General features: G+C 39.7%; 1 protein-coding gene across 2 annotated transcripts in view; it reads right to left on the bottom strand.

Moving 5' to 3' along the window:
* exoc6b (exocyst complex component 6B) overlaps positions 1-23,968 on the bottom strand; it is a 625,017-nt gene that overhangs the window by 266,597 nt on the left and 334,452 nt on the right. For both annotated transcript variants that reach the window (XR_007935144.1, XM_028801461.2), the window contains exons 15-16: positions 21,351-21,460; positions 4,036-4,147 (exon numbers count right to left, since the gene is read on the bottom strand). Coding sequence is in view for 1 of the 2 variants with exons in the window: in XM_028801461.2 (XP_028657294.2) it covers positions 4,036-4,147; positions 21,351-21,460 (222 nt within the window). In the remaining variant the exon portion in view is untranslated. The remainder of the gene's footprint in view (positions 1-4,035; positions 4,148-21,350; positions 21,461-23,968) is intronic.

Below are 23,968 nucleotides of genomic sequence, written 5' to 3'. Positions count from 1 at the left end.
CACTCCCAGATAATCAATCAAGGCAGAAACTGGGAGAACTTCTTGCCCGTTCTGAGGCGGTGGGGGGGATGGTATAGCAGGCTGCTTGGTCTTATCGACACATTTAGAAGACAAAAGAGGCTGACGGAGAGGTGCGAAGGGATTTAAATTGGGCTGGATTTTTTTCGTTGGCTCTGGTAAAAAAAAAAAATTTGGTAAAAGCCAAAGAATGTCATCATTCAGTATGCAAAGCATGAACAGTTCTACAAACTCCAAAGCTTGTAAATCAATTGTTATATTTATTAAATATTCATAGTTTAATTATGGGGGGGTTGGTATGTATATATAAAAGAGTGTGACACTAGGGGTCGCTGTTGCCCCATAAAACCCACAGATAACATGTCCCAACACCAGGTAAAAGTCCCAGTAATAATTTTAATTATTATAATAATGAGCACAAAGCACCTCCACAATAAACAATAATAATCTATAATAAAATACAATAAATCCTCCTCTCCCCACTACTCTGGCTCTCTCTGCTGGGTCTCAACCAGTCCTTTAAATAGTCCGTGACTTGGATGTGCTTCTGTCCTTCAGTCCATGTGATTCTATAGTACTTCCGGGTCAGATGGAAACTCTTATTTTTCTTCAGCCCAGAAGTTCTTCCGTCCCCGTGACTAGGGAGTACTTCCGGGCTATAGGGAAAATAACAATCCCTGTGCCTCCCTGCAGTGTCCCCTGGTGGCACCCACGGTATCCAGCAGGACTGTGAATCCGAACTCCATTTTACATGATGCCCTGCGGGGATCTGGGGCACCTCCATGTTGCAGGGAGGAATCCATCTAGCGGCCTGGGGGTGCTGGCCAGGATAAACTGCTGGCCATCTCTCACAAGAGACACAAATGTTGTATCTTAAAACTTCACTTTGAGAAATATCCCATTCTCACTTTAACTTCTGTCACTACAAATGGGATAAAATGCTGTACAAGAATTTCATTTTAGAAATGCTTCTTACATCATGGCAGGGTACTGGAATATAAAATTGTTCAAAAAACACTTTGTTGATACAGTATTTTTCTCTCCTGTGGTAAAAGTCTCATTCATTATTTCTCCAAACTAGACACTACTTGCAAGGTGTTATCTCATTATCCATGCCCAGATACCTACAGAGATGACCTTAAGATTGCATTTTATAAGGCTCTAACACTGTGCAGGTTCATAGTGTGACATTAGTGTGCCAACTTGCATTAAAGGCTTCCATAAACATATTTATTGTGGTGTTTTTAACACTAGGATTACTAAAGCCTACGAAAAAACTCATAGATCCATCCCACCTTAAATCGCTTCACACCTCTCCATCAGCGTCTTTTGTCCTGTACATGTGTCGATAAGCAGCAAGCAGCCTACTATCACATCCCCCCACCGCAGCACAATTTTCTCAGCTCAAGTCTGTTTACCTCCATGTCAGTTGCTTAGAGTTGTATAGAGTGAGAAGTCAAGCAAAATTACACCATTTATAAATACTAAATCATTATTTGGAACATATGCATTTCATGTGTGTTCCGTGTCTACAATCTATGTAAACACATTGTTAAAACAGAAACGTTTTTCATGATTTAATAATAATTGGGAAAATGTAGACATGAAGTGTATAATGTGTGAAACCTGAAGTCCAAATTTCAAATAAACACTTTCACAAAAGGTATAAATATAACAGAACAATTGAGCTTCTATTCAAGAATATAACTGCAGAAAAAGAACCCGCGTTAGGGTGCGACATTGACACCCATTTGCTATGACCGCTTCGGTGGCGCAACGGTATCAACTGTTGATTGGTAATCAAAACTTCATGGGTTCGACCCCGGACGAGTCTGTTTGAGAAGTGAGCTGCTCTTATTCTTACTATTTTAGAATAAAAACATACATTTGATTTCAGTCTGTAACAGCCGGTGTAAATATATGATACTTGTAATGGTTAGCTTTGTTTTTTTTTTTTTATTCAGTTTTATTCTCTCAGTCACGTTCACGATCCCCCCCCCCCACCCCCCAAAGGCATTTGACACTGCTGCTTTCACATAAAGACACGCTATAACAGAGGTGAACTCAGATGATGACGACGTTTGCCATCGCTGTACTTTGTATATAAGAGCCAGATCGAATGTTATTTACCTTTATTTATTTACTTACTTCTTACAGTGTAAAGTCACAAGTATACTGCAGAGCTTCCCATGTACATATACAAAGAACTGCATTCTTTCTCAGATGTAGAACCGTCGTCATCATCTGAGTTCACCTCTGTTATTGCGCGTCTTTATGTGAAAACAGCAGTGTCAGATGGTGGTGGTGGTGGTGGGGGGCAGGGGGGGTTTGGGATCGTGAACGCAACAGAGAATAAAACTGAATAAAAAAAAAAAAAACAAAGTTAAACTTTACAAGTATCATAAATTTACACCGGCTGTTACAGACTGAATTCAAATTTATGTTTTTATTCTAAAATAGTAAGAATAAGAGCAGCTCACTTCTCAAAACGGACTCGTCCGGGGTTGAACCCATGAAGTTTTGATTACCAGTCAATACCGTTGCGCCACCGAAGTGGTGTTAGCAAATGGGTGTCAATGTCGCACCCTAACGCGGATTCTTTTTCTGCAGTTATATTCTTGAATAGAAGCGCACTTGTTCTATTATATTTGTACCTTTTGTGAAAGTGTTAATTTTATATTTGGAATTCAGGCTTCACACATTATACACTTCATGTCTACACTTTGTTAATTATTACTAAAACGTGAATAACGTTTCTGTTTTAACGATGTGTTTACATAGATTGTTGTAGACACGGAACACACATGAAATGCATGTGTTCCAAATAATACAGTATTTATAAAAGGTGTAATTTTGCTTGACTTCTCACTCTATACAACTCTAAGAAACTGACATGTAGGTAAACAGGCTTGAGCTGAGAAAACTGCGGCGGTGGGGGGATGTGATAGTAGGTTGCTTGCTGCTTATCGACACATTTACAGGACAAAAGACGCTGATGAAGAGGTGTGAAGCAATTTAAGGTGGGATGGATCTGCAAGTTTTTTCGTAGGCTCTGGTAATTCTAGTGTTAAACCATTATACTACTTTTAAATAAGGCGAAATATTTTCACGGTCTATATACAGAACTAGTTTCAATAAATTTGCATCTTAAAACTGGCCTTCGACTTCACATGAATGATCGGTTTTATTAAATATACTGAATAAGAAAGGTCAAAAAAACAAGGATTTCCTGAGGTTTCCGGTGCAATCACTACTGGATGGCTTAGATTCTGATATTTTAATTGCCTGTTCACTGTTCATGCAGATTCAGAAGTTCAGATACATCTATATGGAATGGGAGAAGAGTGAAGAAATGCAGAGCAGAACATTAAATCATTGCTTAGAGGTTGAGATAATAAAATTTATCTGTGTCGGCTAAAACCATGACTCTCTATTGTGTATACAGAAAAACATCTGTAAACATTATTATAGGGATAAATTGAAATACACTTATGTATGTATGACACTTGATATTAACCTTCTAAGTTTAATGGACATTGTAAAGGAAGTGATAGAAAACTGAACCCTATTTAATATTTGAACCCATGTGCTTACAGTGCCCTAATTCTCTATTATGAGTATAACATTGGTTTCATTAACAAATAATATACTGAGCTGTTTAATTTATTTAAGTAAATATTAAAGTCATGATATAAAGACAGTTGCTTAGTGTGCAGCTATAAAATGGACAGTAAAAAGTTTGTTCCACAATGAAAATGTATTTATATCAAATTCACCTGATTCTTAATAGCCAAACTTAATAGCCAGACTTATTTTTATGTGGCAATTAAAGAATGAGTTACTCATTTGCAAATGGTATGCTACTGGCTTCAAAAGTAATTTTTATTTTTATAATATTGTGGAAGAATGCAGCAAACCCCACAGAACAAAGGTAAACAGCAAAAATACAACAGTATGTGCAAACAGACATATAGAAGTAAGCTCCTCTAATCAACAGATGTTACAACAGACCCTTACCTCTGTCAGGCCAACATTCTTCCTTTTAATTTCATTCTGTAAGCAGTTGCTCAAGGTTCGTGTCAAGAGGAGGTTAGTTGATTTGCGAATCATATCATCAATCTCTGTTGAACTATGATAAGGGAACAAAAAGATATTTATAAGATAAGGTAATTGACTCAGTCCAAGAGGAAAAGTAATTTAATAATACTTTCAGAAATATGAGGAAGCCATAACTTCAGGAAGAATGCTCTTTGGCAGACATGTTGAATTAAACACTAAAATGTTTTAATACTGAACAATGTAATCCATTGGTTTTTAAGATTTGTAATTTAATGCTTAAGAAGAAACACTAGGAAAAAGACATGATGTTATTGAGTAAACAAAAAAAATGCATGCAAAATGATATGATATTTAATAGATGGATAATAAAATTCATGATTATTTATTTATTTCTGCCAAAACATGAAACATTCACTATTTCTAGAGATGTTCTTAAAATGGATGTAAATAATTCATCACCTTCACAGACATGGAGAGAAATAAATAGACAGACAGACCAACAGAAAGAAAGAAATGAAAGACACTACATACATTACCTATAAAAAGTATTCCCCCTGTTAGAAGTTTTCACATTTTGTTATACAACACTGAATCAAAGAGAATTTAATTTGGTTATTTTTCACACTGACCAACAGAAAAACACTTCACTAAAAAAAAAATAAAGTACTTACAAAGTATAGTAAATTTGCTACAAGAACAAACACAAAATAAAACCACGAGGCAACAGGAAGTTGGCTAGTCAGAATTAAAAGCTAAAAAAATGACAAGCATGACTGCAATATGTAAAACAATCCTGATGAGTACATACATGATGTTACATACATGCTGTGCTAAGTATATGCCACTAGTGACTTATTTAACACTACGAATGCAAGAGACTATAACTGTTAATTCCACAAAATTGGAAAACTGTATTATATTTTAAGTGTAAAAACTGCACCTAAAAATGTAACACTCCTTAAATACAACAATCACAGATAGTTTTGTGAGTTCATTAAATTTCTTTTTGGCTGAATGGTCAGTGAGAGAAGCTTTTCAACCAAATCTTTTCTTCAGTTCCTGTGTATCCATATGGTCTAACAGTTAATCTAATTCATGAATTCTGTCCATTATTAGAAACCTCATTATAGTGATTAGTGTCATTTCCAGCATTCTTTGACTCTTGTAGAACACTTAACTGAAGAAGACACTTTTGTAAGGATAAAAGCAATGTTCTTTCTCCATTAAGTGAAAGGCTGGGCAAGACATAACATAGCTCCAAGATAATGAACACCTGGCCAAGTGGTTAATTTTACTTGAGTACCTTCTGCTAGCCCACCTTTGGCTTCTAAGAGTATCTCCTGTTCTCTGCATCAGATGGCGGACAGAAGCTGTTCACAGCAGGAAGATGTGGGTGTGAGAGGTTTTAGTTGCTTGCATCATTACTTGCATCTTGTACACGAAGGTGAATAAACACTGCTTTCTCTGTGGGGCATGTGGAGTGTATTTTAAAGGTTTTGTAATATCCAGGCAATTATCTTCTCTTCTCTATAAAGATAGGCTGTACATCCTCTTTGAGCTTGATAGGTAAAAATTTGTTTTCGGGGGCCTTCAGTGAGCTTTTTAAAAGTTACAAATAAAAGTATAAAGCTACAATTAACTTTGACTGGAAAACAAAAATTATTTCATTTACCTTTTATGACAAATTCATTATTGATACTGTCAAGTACTTGGAAGCACTGTTAAGAACATGCCAAACAGCCCTCCAAATGTGTGAATCTTGTAGCAGAAAATCAACAAACCTTTTTTCTTATGTATACTGCCTTTTACATAACACATCATCACAAAGTGCTTTACCAAGTTAGGAAGAATACAATTCAAAGCATCAATATATTAAGTACAGCAATTTTGGTAATTAATGCTTTTTATTCATTTATAGGAGTGTTTCTGTAGTGTAGCCCCCTTGGAGAATCGAGCATGCAATTGTCAGAGTAGGGGGATAGGCATGATTGTCGGAGTGGCAACACACGACCATTATAAACCAAAGCAATTCACAACCCAGCATGACAGCAAAAACGTATTTAGTGCTTCAGAAACACTGAATTAGAGAAATTAAAGAGACCATGACTGAAAAATGACAAAGCTGTATTTTTCTTTCATCAACACTTATATTAATATATATGTAAATTGAATTTGTTTTATAAATATGCCTTCAAAAATCCATTATGCTTCCTTACAAAATGCAACTATAGGCCAAGAAAGGGAAGGAGAAAGAAGGCTCTGAATCTAAACAAAAAAGAAATTGTCAAAGTTACTGCAAACCAGGAGACATAAATATGCAACATGTTCTACAGTCGTGGCCAAAAGGTTTGAGAATTACACAAGTATTGGTTTTCACAAAGTTTGCTGCTTCAGTGTTTTTAGATCTTTTTGTCAGATGTTTCTATGGTATACTTAAGTATAATTGAAAGCATTTCATAAGTTTCAAAAGCTTTTATTGACAACTACATTAAGTTTATGCAAAGACTCAATATTTGCCGTGTTAGCCCTTCTTTTTCAAGACCTCTACAATTTGCCCTTGCATGCTGTCAATCAACTTCTGGGCCAAATCCTGACTAATGGCAGCCCATTCTTGCATAATCAATGCTTGGAGATTGTCAGAATTTGTGGGTTTTCATTTGTCTACCTGCCTCTTGAGGATTGACCACATGTTCCCAATGGGAATAAGGTCTTGGGAGTTTCCTGGACATGGACCCAAAATTTTGATGTTTTGTTCTCCAAGCCACTTAGTCATCACTTTTGTCTTATGTCACGGTGCTCCATCATGCTGGAAAAGGCATTGTTACCAAACTGTTCTTGGATGGTTGGGAAAAGTTGCTTTCAGAGGATGTTTTGGTACCATGTATAAGAAAATTATGTAAAATAACTATGAGAACACAGAGATAGAGAGAAAAATAAACTGAACAAAAGACTTGAAACTGAGAAGAAAAATAGAAAACTAAAATTGCTGTTAATTCAGGCGCTCAAAAGAATGAGTAAAGTACAAGTGCCACGTTCTAGTTTGAAGAACTCTGAAATAATGTTAATACAGACAGAGGCTTCTGGACTGGTATAAAGTACTTTTATCCATGCACATATATTTGGGCTAAACCGAAATGTATCCAATGTGGTGACTGGACCCATTCAACTCTGTCAAAGGCCTTTTCTATGTCCAAAGATAATAAGATCTCTGGTGCTTTAGAATTTATGGGTGAGTATGTTACAATAAACAGATGCTGAAGGCTTAAAGCTAAGTGCCTGTCTTTAATAAATTCAGTTTGTTCTTGTGATATTACAGAAGGAATCACTTTCTCAATCCTTCTAGCTGGAAATTTGGAGAGTATTTTAACATCATAATTCAGAAGTGAAATTGGTCTGTATGATGCATATTGTAATATGTCCTTAATTTTTCATTGGAAAGACAGTAATTAATGCTTGGCGAACAGATTGAGGTAGCATTTTGTTGTCTTTAGCTTCTATAAACATTGCTAGTAATAGTGGAGATAACTTAGTTGAAAATGTTTTGTAAAATTCCACTGGGTAGCCTTCTGGGCCTGCTCCGTTCCCACTCCAGAGTGAATTTATAGCATTCAGTAGTACTGAGAATGTCCGAAGTTTGTCAAGTTTCTCTGCATTAATTAAGAGTATTTAGCTGCAGTATTTGTACTGGTTCAAAGAATTTGTCTTCTTTACACTGAGCACAATATGAGGACTGATAGTACTCTCTAAATGTGTGGGTTATATTTTTTAAGATTATTAATTTCATCTCCATCTGTGTTGGTAATTTATATCATTGCATTGGCCAAAGAAGAAGAAGAGGGGGGAGACGTGTCCTGAGGCAGGAGGAGAGGAGGAAGGTAAAGAGAGTGGAACTGAGGGTAGGAACTTTGAATATTGGCAGTATGACTGGTAATGGGAGAGAGATAGCAGATATGATGGAGAGAAGGAAGGCTGATATATTGTGCATGCAAGAGACTAAATGGAAGGGGAGTAAAGTCAGGTGGATTGGAGGTGGATTCAAATTGTTCTATCATGGTGTGGATAGGAGGAGAAATGGGGTAGGGGATATTCTGAAGGAACATTATGTCAAGAGTGTTTTGAAGGTAAAAAGAACGTCAGACAGAGTAATGATTATGAAGCTGGAAATTTGAAGTGTGATGATGAATGTTGTTAGTGCATATGCCCCGCAATTTGGGTGTGCAGTGGATGAGAAAGAAGATTTTTGGAGTGAGTTGGATGAAGTGATGAACAGTGTACCCAAGGGACAGAAAGTGGTGATTGGAGCAACTTTCAATGGACATGTTGGTGAAGGTAACAGAGGAGACGAGGAGGTGATGGGTATGGTATGGTGTCAAGGAGAGGAATGAAGAAGGTCAGAGGATAGTGGATTTTGTTAAAAGGATGGACATGGCTGTGGTGAATACGTATTTTAAAAAGAGGGAGGAATATAGGGTTACGTACAAGAATGGAGGAAGATGCACATAGGTAGATTACATCCTATGCAGAAGAATCAATCTGAAGGAAATTGAAGACTGCAAAGTGGTGGCAGGGGAAAGTGTAGTTAAGCAACATAGGATGGTAGTCTGTAGGATGACAATGGAGATCAAGAAGAGGAAGAGAGTAAGGGCAGAGCCAAGGATCAAATGGTGGAAGTTGAAAATGGAAGACTGCAAGGTCGAGTTTAGGGAGGAGGTGAGACAGGCACTGGGTGGCAATGAAGAGTCACCAGAAAGTTGGGCAACTACAGCAGATGTAGTAAGGGTGACAGCAAGAAGGATGCCTGGTGTGACGTCTGGACAGAGGAAGGAGGAAAAGAAAACCTGGTGGTGGTATGGGGAAGTACAGGAGAGTATACAAAGGAAGAGGTTGGAGAAGAAAAAGTGGGATAGTCAGAGAGCTGCAGAAAGTAGACAAGAGTACAAGGAGTTAATGTGTAAGGTGAAGAGAAAGGTGGCAAAGGCTAAAGAAAAGGGGTATAATGAGTTGTATGAGAGGTTGGACACTAACGAGGGAGAAAAGGACCTGTACAGATTGGCTAGTAAGATGGACCGAGGTGGGAAAGATGTGCAGCAGGTTAGGGTGATAAATGATAAAGAAACATACTCACAAGGGAGGAGGATGTGTTAAACAAATGGAAAGAGTACTTTGAGAGGCTGATGAATGAAGAGAATGAGAGAGAGAAAGAAGTGCAACGGATTAGCAAGGAAGTAGTTAGGACAGCTATGAAGAGGATGAAGAATGGAAAGGCCGTTAGTCCAGATGACATTCCCGTGAAAGCATGGAGGTGTTCAGGAGAGGTGGCAGTTGAGTTTTTAACCAGATTGTTTAATGAAATCTTGGAAAGTGAGAGGATGCCTAAGGAGTAGAGAAGTGTACTAGTACCGATTTCGAAGAATAAGGGGGATGTGTAGATCTTAAGTAACTACACAGGGATAAAATTGATGAGCCACAGCATTAAGTTATGGGAAAGAGTAGTGTAAGCTAGGTTAAGAAGCGAGGTGATGATTAGTGAGCAGCAGTATGGTTTCATGCCAGGAATGCAGAAGCCCTTAATTTCAGTCCTGTAATAGCCAGTGAAAAATTTGGGCGCATACACTGTCAGCATGGCGCTGTCAGTTGTAAACACTAGCATGGCAAATTGCTCGCATACTGAAGTGATTTTAGCTGCAGGTGGAAATCCCATTTTACTTATGGGGCCAAGCAGAGTTGCGTTGTTATACAGAGCAGTCTATTAGCCAGCGAAAGCGCTGTGAAGAAGCTGTCTGTTGCTACGGTCCTGCCTTTGTCCAGTCTGATAGCGATCACAGGACATCGTACCTTTGATTGTTGGTACAACAAACAGTACTGAGCAGGCATCAGCCACAGCACTGCTCCAGTGAAAAGAATGGAGATAAATGCCATCAACTCAAAGAGGGAGAGGCAAGTTTGATGTACCACATGAACGTCACTGAGAGAATAAAAGTGAATAATAAAAAAAAAAAAAACAAGAGTTAACTTTAAAAATTAGCAAAAATTTACACCGGGTGATACAGACTCAAATGAAATGTATGTTTTTATTATATTTCAGAAATAATAATAATAGCAGCTCACTACTCAAAAAGGAGCGCCCAGTGTCGGACCCGGGACCTCGGTTATAATGCAGCAGTGCAAATTCCCTGTTGATTGTAAATTGAAAATTTTTTTTTCTTTGCTTATATTCTTGAATAAAAGTGCATGTTTATTTGATATTTGGACTAAAGTCTTTCATCCTACACTTACCCATATCTTCGCAGACACAGAACACACATGAAATGCATGTATTCCAAATAACGATATACTGTATTATTTACCCAATACAACTCCAGATCTCACACACAGCTAAAGAGCCTTGGCTCGAGCTGGGAGAACTATTTGCCCGCGTGCTGAGCTCTGTCAAGACGGGGGATGGGAAAGCAGGCTGCTTGCTGCGTGTGCTGATTTACAAAACAAAAGACGCTGATGAAGAGGTGGGAAGGGATTTAAGGTGGGCTGGGTTTACAAGTTTTTTCGTAGGCTTCAGGAATTCTAGTGTTAAGAGCAGGAGAGTGTGGGGTTAGCAAGGTATACTGTCAGAGCTACGTGTTTTGACTGAATAAGATTGTGGATCTCTGATGCAGGAGCAAATATTGGTGTTATTTAAGAGTGTGAAACTAATGGTTATGCAATGTAGCCCGATATTAAGGCTGATCACTGAAAATCCCAGGAGGAATTAACATTTAAAAGAAAGGAATGCTTGAGAATTTCCCTCTTAGTTGTTTCCAGAGTTGGCTGGTGTGGTTGGTGTCTACATCATTGCAGTGCTTATTTTTCTATTTCCAGGTTTCTTTTATCTGCATGGTTGAATCTTAAAATACAACTTTGTCCTGATCATGTGGTGCTCCACACAGCTTTCTGCATCATGCCTAACTCTGCAGGAGAGGATGTCTTTCTTGTCTGCCAACCTCACAATGACATGAACCATCGTGGCAACTCCCATGATCAAAACAATAGCATCTTCTGATTAAGTTTATTTTTAAGCTAAAAGAGGGATCTGGTTACAACCAAACAGTGATAGGCACAGACTTTTAAAAGAGAAAGGCTGTTTCTATTAATATGTCTGGCTCCATGCTTGCACAATATATCCTTAAACAGTGAATTATTTGCTCCCAGCCCGACAAGCTCCAAGAAGTAATAACACAAGATTAACACCCTGTTTATTGTATTTTATAATAACATCACAGATTTCAAAATACAATTCATCCTAGGTCTGCAGGTTTGAATCAAAATTAGGCTCATTTGAGCTAATGAGGGTGAGATTACTGTTTGTGGTGAGTGAGACATCACTTTCACTGATGCCAGATGGAGACTCAGGTATGTTTTCTCAGGTGCTGAGTTTTAGAATTTACATAGGGAATCTTCAACATGAAAAATGTGTCTCTGTCAAGACTGCAAAGTCAGTGTTATATCAGCAAAGTTAATTGGCTACCAGAATGGTTCTTCTGGGGAGGTGGAACTGTTCCTGTGGGGCAAACAATGGCTGGACATTCCAAGTTGGTATCTGGAGGTTTATGCTACTTTTTTTATTCATACGTCAGATGAAGTTTGGATGACCTGGTGGTTGTGTCACGCCACCCAGGGATAGGATGGAGCAGGGTATGTTACGACCACCTTTACTTGTCCATTTCCTTTGGAGGGTGAGCATGGCAAGACTGCTTATTTAATTGATGAGCTGCCAGAGAGGAATCCATGCGTCGGCAACCATCTCTTCCACACCATCCATGTGCAGACTTGGACAGGATACTTCTATTCATCATCTAGACCTGCATCCTCTACATGTCTCTGTTGCCAGAAGTCTTAACGTAGGTAAGGAGGCAAGGGCCTACACAAGGGCCTTGGCACACCTATCCTTGGCCAGTTTCACCCATTCCTCTTTGCAGCACCTCTCAAGCTCCATCAGGTTGAATGGGAAGCGTCGGTGCACAGCCATTTTAAGATCTCTCCAGAGATGTTCAATCGGATTCAAGTCTGGGCTCTGGCTGGGCCAGTCAAGGACATTCACAGAGTGTCCTGAAGCCACTCCTTTGATATCTTGGCTGTGTGCTTAGGTTGTGTGCAGAAATTTTTCTGTAACCTTCCCCAGATTTGTGCCTCGAGACAATCCTGTCTCAGAGGTCTACAGACAATTCCTTTGACTTCATGCTTGCTTTGTGCTCTGACATGAACTGTCAACAATGGGACCTTATATAGACAGGTGTGTGCCTTTCCAAATCATGTCCAATCAACTGAATTTACCACAGGTGGACTCCAATTAAGCTGCGGAAACATCTCAAGGATGATCAGGGGAAACAGGATGCACCTGAGCTCAATTTTGAGCTTCATGGCAAAGGCTGTGAGTACATATTGTGGCAGGTGGCCGGGTGCAGCCCTCAATCAGCCGCCTATATAAGGAGCCGCCGCCCTACAATCAAGGCTGGAGTCGGGTGAGGAGGCAGACGAGGTCAGAGGAGGCGGCAGGAGAGGCCCTGAGTGTTGTGTTGGAAGAGAGTGAAGAAAGTGGCTGCTGGAAGCCTGGACTTTGGGAGTCGGTGGGGATTTGTGTGGTGCACTTAAGACACTGTAAATAATAGGAGTACTGGGTAAATAAACGTGTGGTGATGGCTTGCAATGTGTCTGCCTGTCTGTGTCCGGGCTGTACCCTTCTACAGTGGCGTAGCCAGCAGGATGCTGCACCTGGCACAAGGTGCGGACCTGCATTTATGAAATTGTCTGTGGAAGGCCCGGCACAGCAGGCGAGCTCACCCACGTGCCGCAGGGGCGGCGTGCACCCAACCCCGCACGTACCGGGAGTGTCGCGGACCACGGAAGGACCGCTGTTGGACTTTTTTGTGTTTCAGGGGCAGCCACAGAGCTGCCCAGAACCTCGCCCTCGAGTGTGGAATGAGGGCGAGGAGGCCACAGACCGAAGGTCCCTCCTCGTAGCAGGCACGGGATTGGGCAGCGTGTCCTGTCCTCCCGCCAACGATTGGTCAGAGGCGGGAGCTGGGAATGTCCGTCTCGTGCCGAGAAGAAACCCGAGTGGGCTGCAGGGAAGAGCCCACGGAGAGCAGTCGGCGAGTGACGCCGCCCGGAAGGTAAGCACGCCGCCGACTGTCTCTTCCTCTTTGGCAGCGATACTGCAGGAGCTGCAGCATGAGATCCAGCGCGTGCTATCGCTGCCGGCCGAGCGATGTGCCCTCCGGGCGGAGACGCAGGTGTCAGGAGGGATGGCAGTGGCGTGCGAGCGAGAGCCGCAGAGGCAGGAGGATCGACGCACTGCAGGAGCTCCTGGACGGAGAGGCACCGCGGGGAAGGTAAGGGAGACAGACCCCGTTAAGCTCCGGACGCCAGCGAGGCTGGGTCTGCCCTCTTACAATGGGCAGATCCGAACCGCTGTGGCGTCCCAAATTAAGAGGAGGAAGCGGCTTGGGGAAGCCAGTTCCTCCGACAGGGGAGGACGCGCTGCTGGGTGCGCGCGTTCCTCAAAGGGCCGTCCTCTGCGGAGGCAGAGGAGAATCCCGCAGCTGGAGAGGTGGAAACAGAGCGTGATCCCACTGGTGATTCCATGGCGGGGAGCACTGACTGCTCGGGCTAGGAAGCCGAGAAAGGAAGCATCGGGGCGGCGATCGGGGCCAAGAGTGTTGGCCCAGCTGAGGACGAGCCGAGGGGCTGCGTCAGGGCCACGCCTCCGCCCTTGTTTTTCTTTTGTTTTGACAGGATCGGGCCCTAGGCTACAGTGTGTTGGCTTGCCGCTGAGAGGTTCCCGTCCTCCCGGAATGGTTCGCTGGTCCCAGGAGGTCTCAGCTAGCGGGGGTGTACTGTGGCAGGTGGCCGGGTGCGGCCCTCAATCAGCCGCCTATATAAGGAGCCGCCGCCCTACAATCAAGGCTGGAGTCGGGTGAGGAGGCGGCAGGAGAGGCCCTGAGTGTTGTGTTGGAAGAGAGTGAAGAAAGTGGCTGCTGGAAGCCTGGACTTTGGGAGTCGGTGGGGATTTGTGTGGTGCACTTAAGACATTGTAAATAATTGGAGTACTGGGTAAATAAACGTGTGGTGATGGCTTGCAATGTGTCTGCCTGTCTGTGTCCGGGCTGTACCCTTCTACAATATGTACAGTACATGTGCTTTCTCAATTTTTTTATTTTTAATAAATTTGCAAAAATCTCAAGTAAACTTTTTTCACGTTGTCATTATGGGGTGTTGTGTGTAGAATTCTGAGGAAAAAAATGAATTTAATCCATTTTGGAATACGGCTGTAACATAACAAAATGTGGAAAAAGTGATGCGCTGTGAATACTTTCTGGATGCACTGTAAATCATAATGCAAACTATTGCAATACAGAACCTGCCATCTTTCACATCAAAGGCAAATCGCTCCAGGTTTTGTACCTTATTTCATCTGCCATGTCAGTATTCTTTCTCTTTCATGTAATACAGATGGCGATATCAAACCACAGTTGAACCTCACCTCTACAGCCTTTGGTCATCTCCATTCTAGAGTCATTAAGAGTCGATCACTAAAGCTGTAGTTTAGAGAGATGTATGCATTCTCTTTACTCTTATATTTAAATTTTCAACCAAAACACCAGCAACAAGACCCCTACTAGCTCACATGGATATGTAATGGTTGGGACATTTTATCTGGATGCCAGCACACTGCATCCCTAGAAAGATCCTATATAGGCAACTGAAAGACAGGCAGAGTCAAAGCTGAAGTCAGGAAGTGAGGTATAAGCACTGCATGAAGTCAATTCTGAAGCAGTGCAGCATCCAGCCTTAACCTGAATCCAAACCTGAAGTGACAAGTATTGTTCTGCCATTCAGTATGGTATCATTCACCAACAGGATGTTATTCAGAAACAATGCAGAGAGGACAGGAAAAACTACCATAATGCAATAGGGCCATTGCTTCCTAATGCAGCAGCCTACGTCAGCCCCACATAAAACAAATTCTGCAGGTCATGCATTGGCCTTTATAGCCTCAAAAATTGGCACAACCACCAACTTCTAAATTGAGAAGGATTATTGGTGGACTGACATAAGCAATGCAAGTATCTTAAAGCCAATATTAACTCTGTATCCTGAAACTGAATAATTGCAGTGCAAATAATCTCTTGCATTTCATTATGTTAAATATGTATTGCAAGATTACCATACTAGTCCAAATGCTAAAATAGAGTACTGTATATTTTACAGATAACTCAGATCTTTAAGAATTGGATTAAGCCATTTTCAAACAATGTTCCCAGATGGATTTTCCAGACATTTCTCAAACCTAATGACTCTAACTTATACTTTAATAATGCACTGCAGTCTTTCTTAAACAAGCATGTTTTCAAAAACATACAAGAATTCAATGAGCATTTGTAAAATTATTGGCCTTGCATTGCAGTATTTAATATACGACAGAAATTGATACTGAAGTAATTAAGATTATACAAGAAAATCAGAACAACTCAACTTATAGTCAGCCTAAATTCCACAGTATTTAAATGAAATTACTTGCTTAACACTAGAATTACCAGAGTCAACGAAAAAATTTGTAAATCCGGCCCACCTTAAATCCTTTCGCACCTCTCCGTCAGCATCTTTTGTCTTCTAATGTGTCGATAAGCCCAAGCAACCTGCTATACCATACCCCCAACTGCATCAGAACGGGCAAAAAGTTCTCCCAGTTACTGCCTTGACTGATTATCTAGGAGTGAGCTACCCAGAATTGTAAGGGGAAATAATTTGATGTGTGTTTTGTGTCTACACCAATCTATGTAAACAAACATTTTTCACGTTTTAGTAATAAATAACAAAAATGTAGACATGAACTGTATAATGTGTGAAGGCTGATGGCCAAATATCAAATAAACACTTTCACAAAAGGTGCAAGTACAATACGACAGCTTCATGGTGCTATGGTTAGATCTGCTGACTTATAATCTGGAGGTGATGAGTTAGAAACCAGCTCCCTGGCAAATTTTCCGTTTTGAGTAGTGAGCTGCTCTTATTGTTAATATTATACAATAAAAACATACATTTGATTTGTGTCTTTAACAGCCGGTGTAAATTTATAGTACTTGTAAAAGTTAGCATTTTTTTTCACTTTTATTCTCTCAGTCACAATCACGATACAACACCCATCCCCTGCCTCAGATCTGACGCAGTTATTTTTTATCTGAAACTGGGAATAACTGTAGATGCGAGTAGTGTTTTGAGACAATGGAACTGGAAATTCTCTGATCTGGAGGGATAAAAGCCGACACACAAACGCTGGTGAATCTACCTTCTTTGTATCTCACCGTCACTTGAATTTTTTTTTTTTATTTAGTTTTATTGAGTGTTCCTGCTCACGCTGAATTAGTATGCACCTTATGGTCCATGATGTCAAAGCCGCACTGACAAAAAAAAAACAGAGTCATAGGTAAATAAGATATTTGGAATAACTCATTTTATGACCTGTATAGTACATTTTGGAAAACACTGTGGCACTGATGTAACATTATTCATATTCATTTGCATGCCTTCTGGCGCTTGCAAATCAGTGATGGGGGTTGCACAGTACTGTTTCTTTTGTACTCCAGGACATGCAGAGGAAAGAATAGTACAGAGAGGTCAGTTCTGCGCTATATGCAATCATCAGCTTCAAATGTTAACAGTTCCCACACACCCAAGGACCGTCCTTCCTACATTTATGACATGTGTACCTTTTGCAATGTACACACTTCTCTCTGTACTGTGGTTACTATTACACTGAAGAGGCTGGGGGGAGCGGCGGTCTTGGAACAGAAGATTATTGATGTTGCATCCTCTTTTGCTTTATCCATCGCCTTTTCTTGTAAGAAGCCAAGACGAGTTAAGAACACTCTTCTTTTCTCAGTGGCCTCCGTACATGCCTTGTACAGTACATGTGTGTTGATCGCCGCCAAGTCACGTGTGTTATACCACAAGCAATCGGCCACCTGTGTGCTCCTACTGAATAAGCTCACACTCTCTGGTGCACGATGTCAACGCAGCACCGGGCAAAAAAGAAAGAGACAAATATATGTGACATTTTGAAGAAATCATTTTATGACCTGAATAGTACCCATCAGAAAACACTGTCGCACTAATGCAATATTATTTGAAAACGAACAGCGTCAGATGAGCTGTAAATGTATGATATTTCTAAAAGCTTAGCTTTTTTTCAGTTTTATTCTCTCAGTCACGCTCTCCCCCCACATCCCCCCCTTTCCTGATCTAACTGTAACTAACAGCGGCAGTATAAATTTACACCAGATCTGACACTGTTCGTGAACTCATCCTTAGATACTGGGGTCTTCCCCTGTTCAAGACAAGTAATCTTGACGCCTTCATCTCTGACAATTTTAGACCACTTTCTAACTTGCCTTTCTTAAGTAAAATTCTAAAAAAGGAAGTTATTAAGCAGCTAAATGATTATTTGACTAAACATTCTATTATTGACAATTTTCACTCAGGTTAGTGTAATTGACTTGCAGGTAAATGCAGACAGAGGCCATATATCTGTTCTTGTTCTCTTAGATTTGAGTGCAGCATTTGACAGCATTTATCATAGTATTCTTATAAATTGCCTTAGGCAATGGGTAGGCCTCTCCTGCAGTGTCTTACATTGGTTTCAGTCTTACTTAATAGGTAAAAAAAAATTCTTTGTTAGTTGTGGTGACTGTATCTCAGAGATACAGGATACAGTATATGGTGTTCCACAAGGATCTATTCTGACTCCGCTGCTCTTTTCAGTCTACGTGATTCCATTAGATCAGATTATCTCAAAACACAAAGTGAGTTACCACAGCTATGCAGATGACACACAGCTGTACTTATCTATATCTGATCCAGCAGTCTCAACAGTATTTCTGAATAGATGAGTAGTAACCTTCTCAAAAAAGAGAACTCTAAGTGATTGGCACACATGGATATATTAGATAATAGAAACAGAAATTAACTTGATCCATTTGGTTTAAAAATCAAGGGGGCGGTAAGGAATTTAGAGGTAACCATCGATTCTGACCTAAACTTTTAATCACACATTAACCAGATTACTAGAAATGCATTCTTTCACTTAAGGAATATAGCAAAAGTTAGCTGATAACTTATATAAGACGCTAAAAAATTAATTTGTTTTTAGTCGATTAGATTATCGTAATGCACTCCTGCAGGGGGCTGGTGACCAAAAGCAAAAAAAAAAGTTTTTGTAATTTGTGTTTCAAGTTCCTGTTCGTCTGCCTTCTGTTGGGTTACCTGTACTTATTCATTTTGTCCTGGATCGTTTTGTGTGTCTGGATTGTCTGCCGTCTACCTGTGTACATGAGGACTGTAAGTGGATTCATGGCCAACCTGCAAAGAAAGGAGTACTCCTGAACCCGTCTTCACCATTTCAGGAACTACCGGTAGGACTATCTTTACATTCTAATTCAACGTGCGGATCTCTGGACTATCTATTTTTATCATTACATTTCATCCGTTGCCGTTTTTCATGAATGTTTTTCATGATTTACTGTGTGTGTTTTGTTTGTGATTTGTTGTATTTAATGTGTAATCGCCATAAGAGTAACAGGGGTGGTATCGTTGTTTTCTTATTTCATTTTGTTTTCATTACATTCTTTATTTGCTGTTTGATTACCGGTTTGTTTTGTTTTTGTCTTTGTTTGTGAGTGCGCGCTTGTCCAGTCAAGGCTTGGTGGAATCTCCACCATAAAAATAAATAAATCACCGTCTTGTCAATGGTGTGAATCTTAGCAGCACCGAACCGCTACAGAGTTATTCATTTCTCCTTGCTGCCGATTGACTGTGATACATCTCCAGCTGAGTGTTCTTGTTCCTGTCCTTTTTGGCTGATTGCTTTGTTTCTCTCTCCTCCCCCAGACATTCTCTGCTCCTGTTGGGGGCTGTGCTCCCCTATGATGTTTGTCTATTGTTTAATCGATAACTAACTGCATGCAATGATTACATCTTGCCTGAAGAAGGGGCCTGAGTTGCCTCGAAAGCTTACATATTGTAATCTTTTTAGTTAGCCAATGAAAGGTGTCATTTTGCTTGGCTTTTTTCTACATTCATAATGGCTAACACGGTACAACACCCTAGTATTACTGAGCTCTTCTGAAAGAGACATGTTTGTTTGAAGTGTTTAAATAAAGTTCCTGTCTCTACAATCTCCTGTTTTTCTGTGACCCAAGCGTGACACCCTGCTGCAAGCCGCATGAAGACTAGCCTGGCAGCGTCCGCGCTTACATCTGTGTGCTTGCGTGCAGCCACTTAAAGCGCAGTTGGCTCAGTGATTTACATACATGGCATCAGTTGCACTTTGTACATATTGTTCCAGTAGTTTTTTTTTTGTTTTTACAGTTCATTAGCAGTGTGTAAAATGATCAGTGTTGCAGTAATTGTGATGCTGTTTGCATGAAAAAAGTTCCATTAAAATTTCACTTTTTCTTTGTTAATTGTGACGTTTACTTGAAGTGCAGCAAAAAAGTATTTGGTGTCCAAGGATGCATTAACCCCCAAGCATGTGGGAGTTTAAGGGTTAAATGAAAACGCACTTGCATGAATTACAGTACATATAGTGGTAACATCTTTATTTTACAGTCTAGCACTGCAGGAGACATAGCAGTACAGTAGTGGTGCTGTAAGAATTATGTTTCTAGACTTCTCTAGCACCTTCAACACAATCCATCCTCTGCTTCTTAGGGACAAGCTGACAGAGATGGGAATAGATTCATACCTGGTGGCATGGATCGTGGACTATCTTAAAGACAGACCTCAGTATGTGCGTCTTGGGAACTGCACGTCTGACATTGTGGTCAGCAACACAGGAGTGCCACAAGGGACTGTACTTTCTCCGGTCCTGTTCAGCCTATATACATCGGACTTCCAATACAACTCGGAGTCCTGCCACATGCAAAAGTTCGCTGATGACACTGCTATCGTGGGCTGTATCAGGACTGGGCAGGAGGAGGAGTATAGGGACTTAATCAATGACTTTGTTAAATGGTGCGACTCAAACCACCTACACCTGAACACCAGCAAAACCAAGGAGCTGGTGGTGGATTTTAGAAGGCCCAGACCCCTCATGGACCCCGTGATCATCAGAGGTGACTGTATGCAGATGGTGCAGACCTATAAATACCTGGGAGTGCAGCTGGATGATAAATTAGACTGGACTGCCAATACTGATGCTCTGTGTAAGAAAGGACAGAGCTGGCTATACTTCCTTAGAAGGCTGGCATCCTTCAATAAGATGCTGCAGATGTTCTATCAGATGGTTGTGGCGAGTGCCCTCTTCTAAGCGGTGGTGTGCTGGGGAGGCAGCATTAAGAAGAAAGACGCCGCACGCCTGGACAAACTGGTGAGGAACGCAGGCTCTATTGTTGGCATGGAGCTAGACAGTTTGACATCTGTGGCAGAGCGATGGGCGCTCAGCAGGCTCCTATCAATTATGGAAAATCCACTGCATCCACTAAACGGTGTCGTCTCTAGACAGAGGAGCAGCTTCAGCGACAGACTGCTGTCACTGTCCTGCTCCACTGACAGACTGAGAAAATCGTTCCTCCCCCAAACTATATGATTCTTCAATTCCACCCGGGGGTGTAAACGTTAACATTATATAAAGTTATTGTCTGTTTTGTTTTTTTTTTTTTTTACCTGCATTATTATCAATCTTTAATTTAATATTGTTTTTTGTATCAGTAAGGTGCTGCTGGAGTATATGAATTTCCCCTTGGGATTAATAAAGTATCTATCTATCTATCTATCTATCTATCTATCTATCTATCTATCTATCTATCTATCTATCTATCTATCTATCTATCTATCTATCTATCTATACAGGTTTACCTTTAAATTTATTTTTAGGTAATGTATTAAGTGGAGTTTGAAATTAATTTAAACTGTTTTGGGGGCATATTTAGGGTTTAAACTATGAAAATAGGCATTTTTTTAACCACATCCAAGATTCACGGTTTTTCAAAAATTCGCGGGTGGGAACGTAACCCCCACAAATTTTGGGGGTGTACTGTATATATAAAATAAATATATATATAATAAATATATAAATAAAATTGTGCCTTTTATTAACATTATCTTCTCTTTGGTGTGTAATTTCTGATTTTACCAAATTGTGATTATTGTAGTTAACATAAAAAATGACATTTTGGGGAACTTGCCCGTTTACAGTATAAATGTAGTCTTTTGGCATGTGAACATATAACACACACACTCACCTGAGGTGAAGGTCCTCTGAAAACTTTAGACAAGCATAAATAAATTCCTTCAGTTGACAGTAAACCTTTGGCACAAACTCAGAGAATGGAAATTTTTTAGGAAAAGGAAGCTGCAAAAACAAAGTAAAGTTAAAAAAACACCTAGAATAAAAATTTAACTTTATTCAAGTAACAGGATTAGATAACTGTCAATTTTGGGATATATTTCTGTTAAGTGCTTAAATTGCCTGTTGCAAAACACTCAAAAAATAATACTGTATTGTATTCAATAAAATGTATTCATGGTCACAGGAAAACATTAAGTCAAAATCTATAATTAAATGCTATGAAGGAAGCACTTAATTCATCACTTCACTTAATATAAGAATGGACAATATTTTGTTAGTGGGGCATCAGAGTACAGCAGCGACTAATGTCACTGCCTCATTGTCCCGTACTCACAGTTTTTAAAAGTGTCACACACACTATCTACATAGAGTTTGCATGCTCTCATCATGAACTTTTGGTTTCTATGTACATCTCAATAATCAACTGGTTATGTTGACAGGTTAATTTAAACTGAATTAGTGTGACAAGGTGTGTCCTATTTAGGGTTGGTTTCTGTCTTTCAGCCAATGTTTACAGGATAGGCTCTGGTCTCTAAAACACTGAACTGGATAGGAAAGAGTCACCAACTCCCCGCCACCCCCCACCAACCGTAATTTTTTGCTATATATTGCCTTTGATTCTTGTAAGTCTAAGCATTATCCTCTGATGAAGACCCCAGGCAGGAGTTGAAAGCTCAGGAATAAAAACTACTTTATGATACGTGATTCTAGGAATAGCTAGATAGATTCTAAAACAGATCATCAAGGACCTATGGCTTTTACACCTTGTGTAGTAATGGCCTTATATGACCCGCCCCACAACCCTCCCCTTAATTACATAACTGTTGCTTATCTTTTCCCCTTAGTTACTGAAACAATATACTTCATAAAAACAAATGGTCCTTCATTTAACCTGAAATAATACCTAATTTAATAATGCAAATAAGAATATATGAAGGAAATGACTCAAGTGTTAGGTTTAGGTTAGGTTAGGTTAGGTTTCTTTATTTAGTCATGTTTACACAGGAAAACATGAAATTTGCCTTCTCAATTGCATCTAATAACAGGTAACAGACAGAATGAAATAAAACAGACAAATAGAAATAAGAAAGGTTAAGGTAAGGCAGTTAGATAAAACATATTTATACCAAAAAAAAAAAAAAAGGTAACAGGATATATATCAAAACCTTAAACATTATCTCTGATATTTCTTATTGAAAAGTCGTATGGCACTAGGAAGAAAGGAGTTTCTGGAGCGATTTGTGTGGGTTTTCAAAGCAACTATCCTTCCTGATTTACTGAAGTTTAGTTCTACATGTAATGGATATCTGTCATCAGTTGAGATGATTTCCAGTTTCTTTAGCATTGCCCTCTGACACACACTAGTCAAATCATCTACATCAGCCCCAATAACTTTAGCTGCATACTTCATAATCTGCTGGAGCTTTTTTGAGTTTTGGTTTGTCAGACTATTAAACCAGGCAATGAAACTGAAAGTGATCACGGACTGGATCATACTACGATAGGACAACATGAGGTCCTTGTCTACATTAAATAGTTTGAGTTTATGGAGGAGAAATAAGCGCTGGTTGCATTTAGAAAATAATTTTTTTTGTATTTGTATTCCAGTTAAGATTGTTATCTAGGTAAGTTTCTAAGTATTTATATTCAGTCACTATTTCTACCTCCTCTCCCAGAACTACAATAGATGAACATATAGATTTCTGTCTCTTAAAATCAAATATCATTTCTTTGGTCTTTTTTACATTCAGAGTGAGAGAGTTTTTATTGCACCAGTTTACCATACAGTCCACTTGATTTAGATAGTGGCTTTCATCCTCCCCAGATATACATCCTATGATCATGGTGTCATCCGCATACTTAATAATGGAGCAGTGGTCATTGTTCTGTCTCAGGTCACTTGTGTACAGAGTAAACAGTAATGGTGATAAGACACACCCCTGTGGACTTCCTGTGTTTGAATGAAGAGCTTTTGAAAAAGTGTCCTGAACTGTAACTGTCTGTGAACGATTTAAAAGAAAGTTCTGAATCCATAGTGTGATAAATGGGTTTACATTCATACTGTTTAATTTCCCAATCAGTATATGAGGCTGTATAGTATTGAACGCTGAAGAAAAATCCAAAAATAGTGCTCTGACATATGAACCAGGCTGATCAAGAAAGGTATAGATTTGATGTAAGATAACAAGCAGAGCATCTTCCACACTTCTGTTTGCACAATAAGCAATGTTACTTTAACATTTCTACAATGCTTTACAAAAAAGCCAAAAACTATCCTGAAAAAAATTAAGAAATTCTTAACATACACAATCATGCAGCATGATAATACATTAATCCATTTACTTAAACACTTATCTATTTTTGACCCATGTGAAGTATGTGTCTATAAAAAATTAGTGGAGGGAAGGGAGGATTCAATCCTGTGTCAGATGCCAGAGCATTTTTTTTTTGCCTTTACTAATGACCGAATTGTATTAAAAAAAGCTTCTATTTTCTTTTATATTTGTAGTA

This window comes from Erpetoichthys calabaricus, chromosome 5 (assembly GCF_900747795.2).
Source record: "Erpetoichthys calabaricus chromosome 5, fErpCal1.3, whole genome shotgun sequence".
In the NCBI taxonomy this organism is placed as follows: Eukaryota; Metazoa; Chordata; class Cladistia; order Polypteriformes; family Polypteridae; genus Erpetoichthys; species Erpetoichthys calabaricus.
Note: the sequence above shows the minus strand (reverse complement) of the source record. Positions and strands in the feature narration are given on the sequence as shown.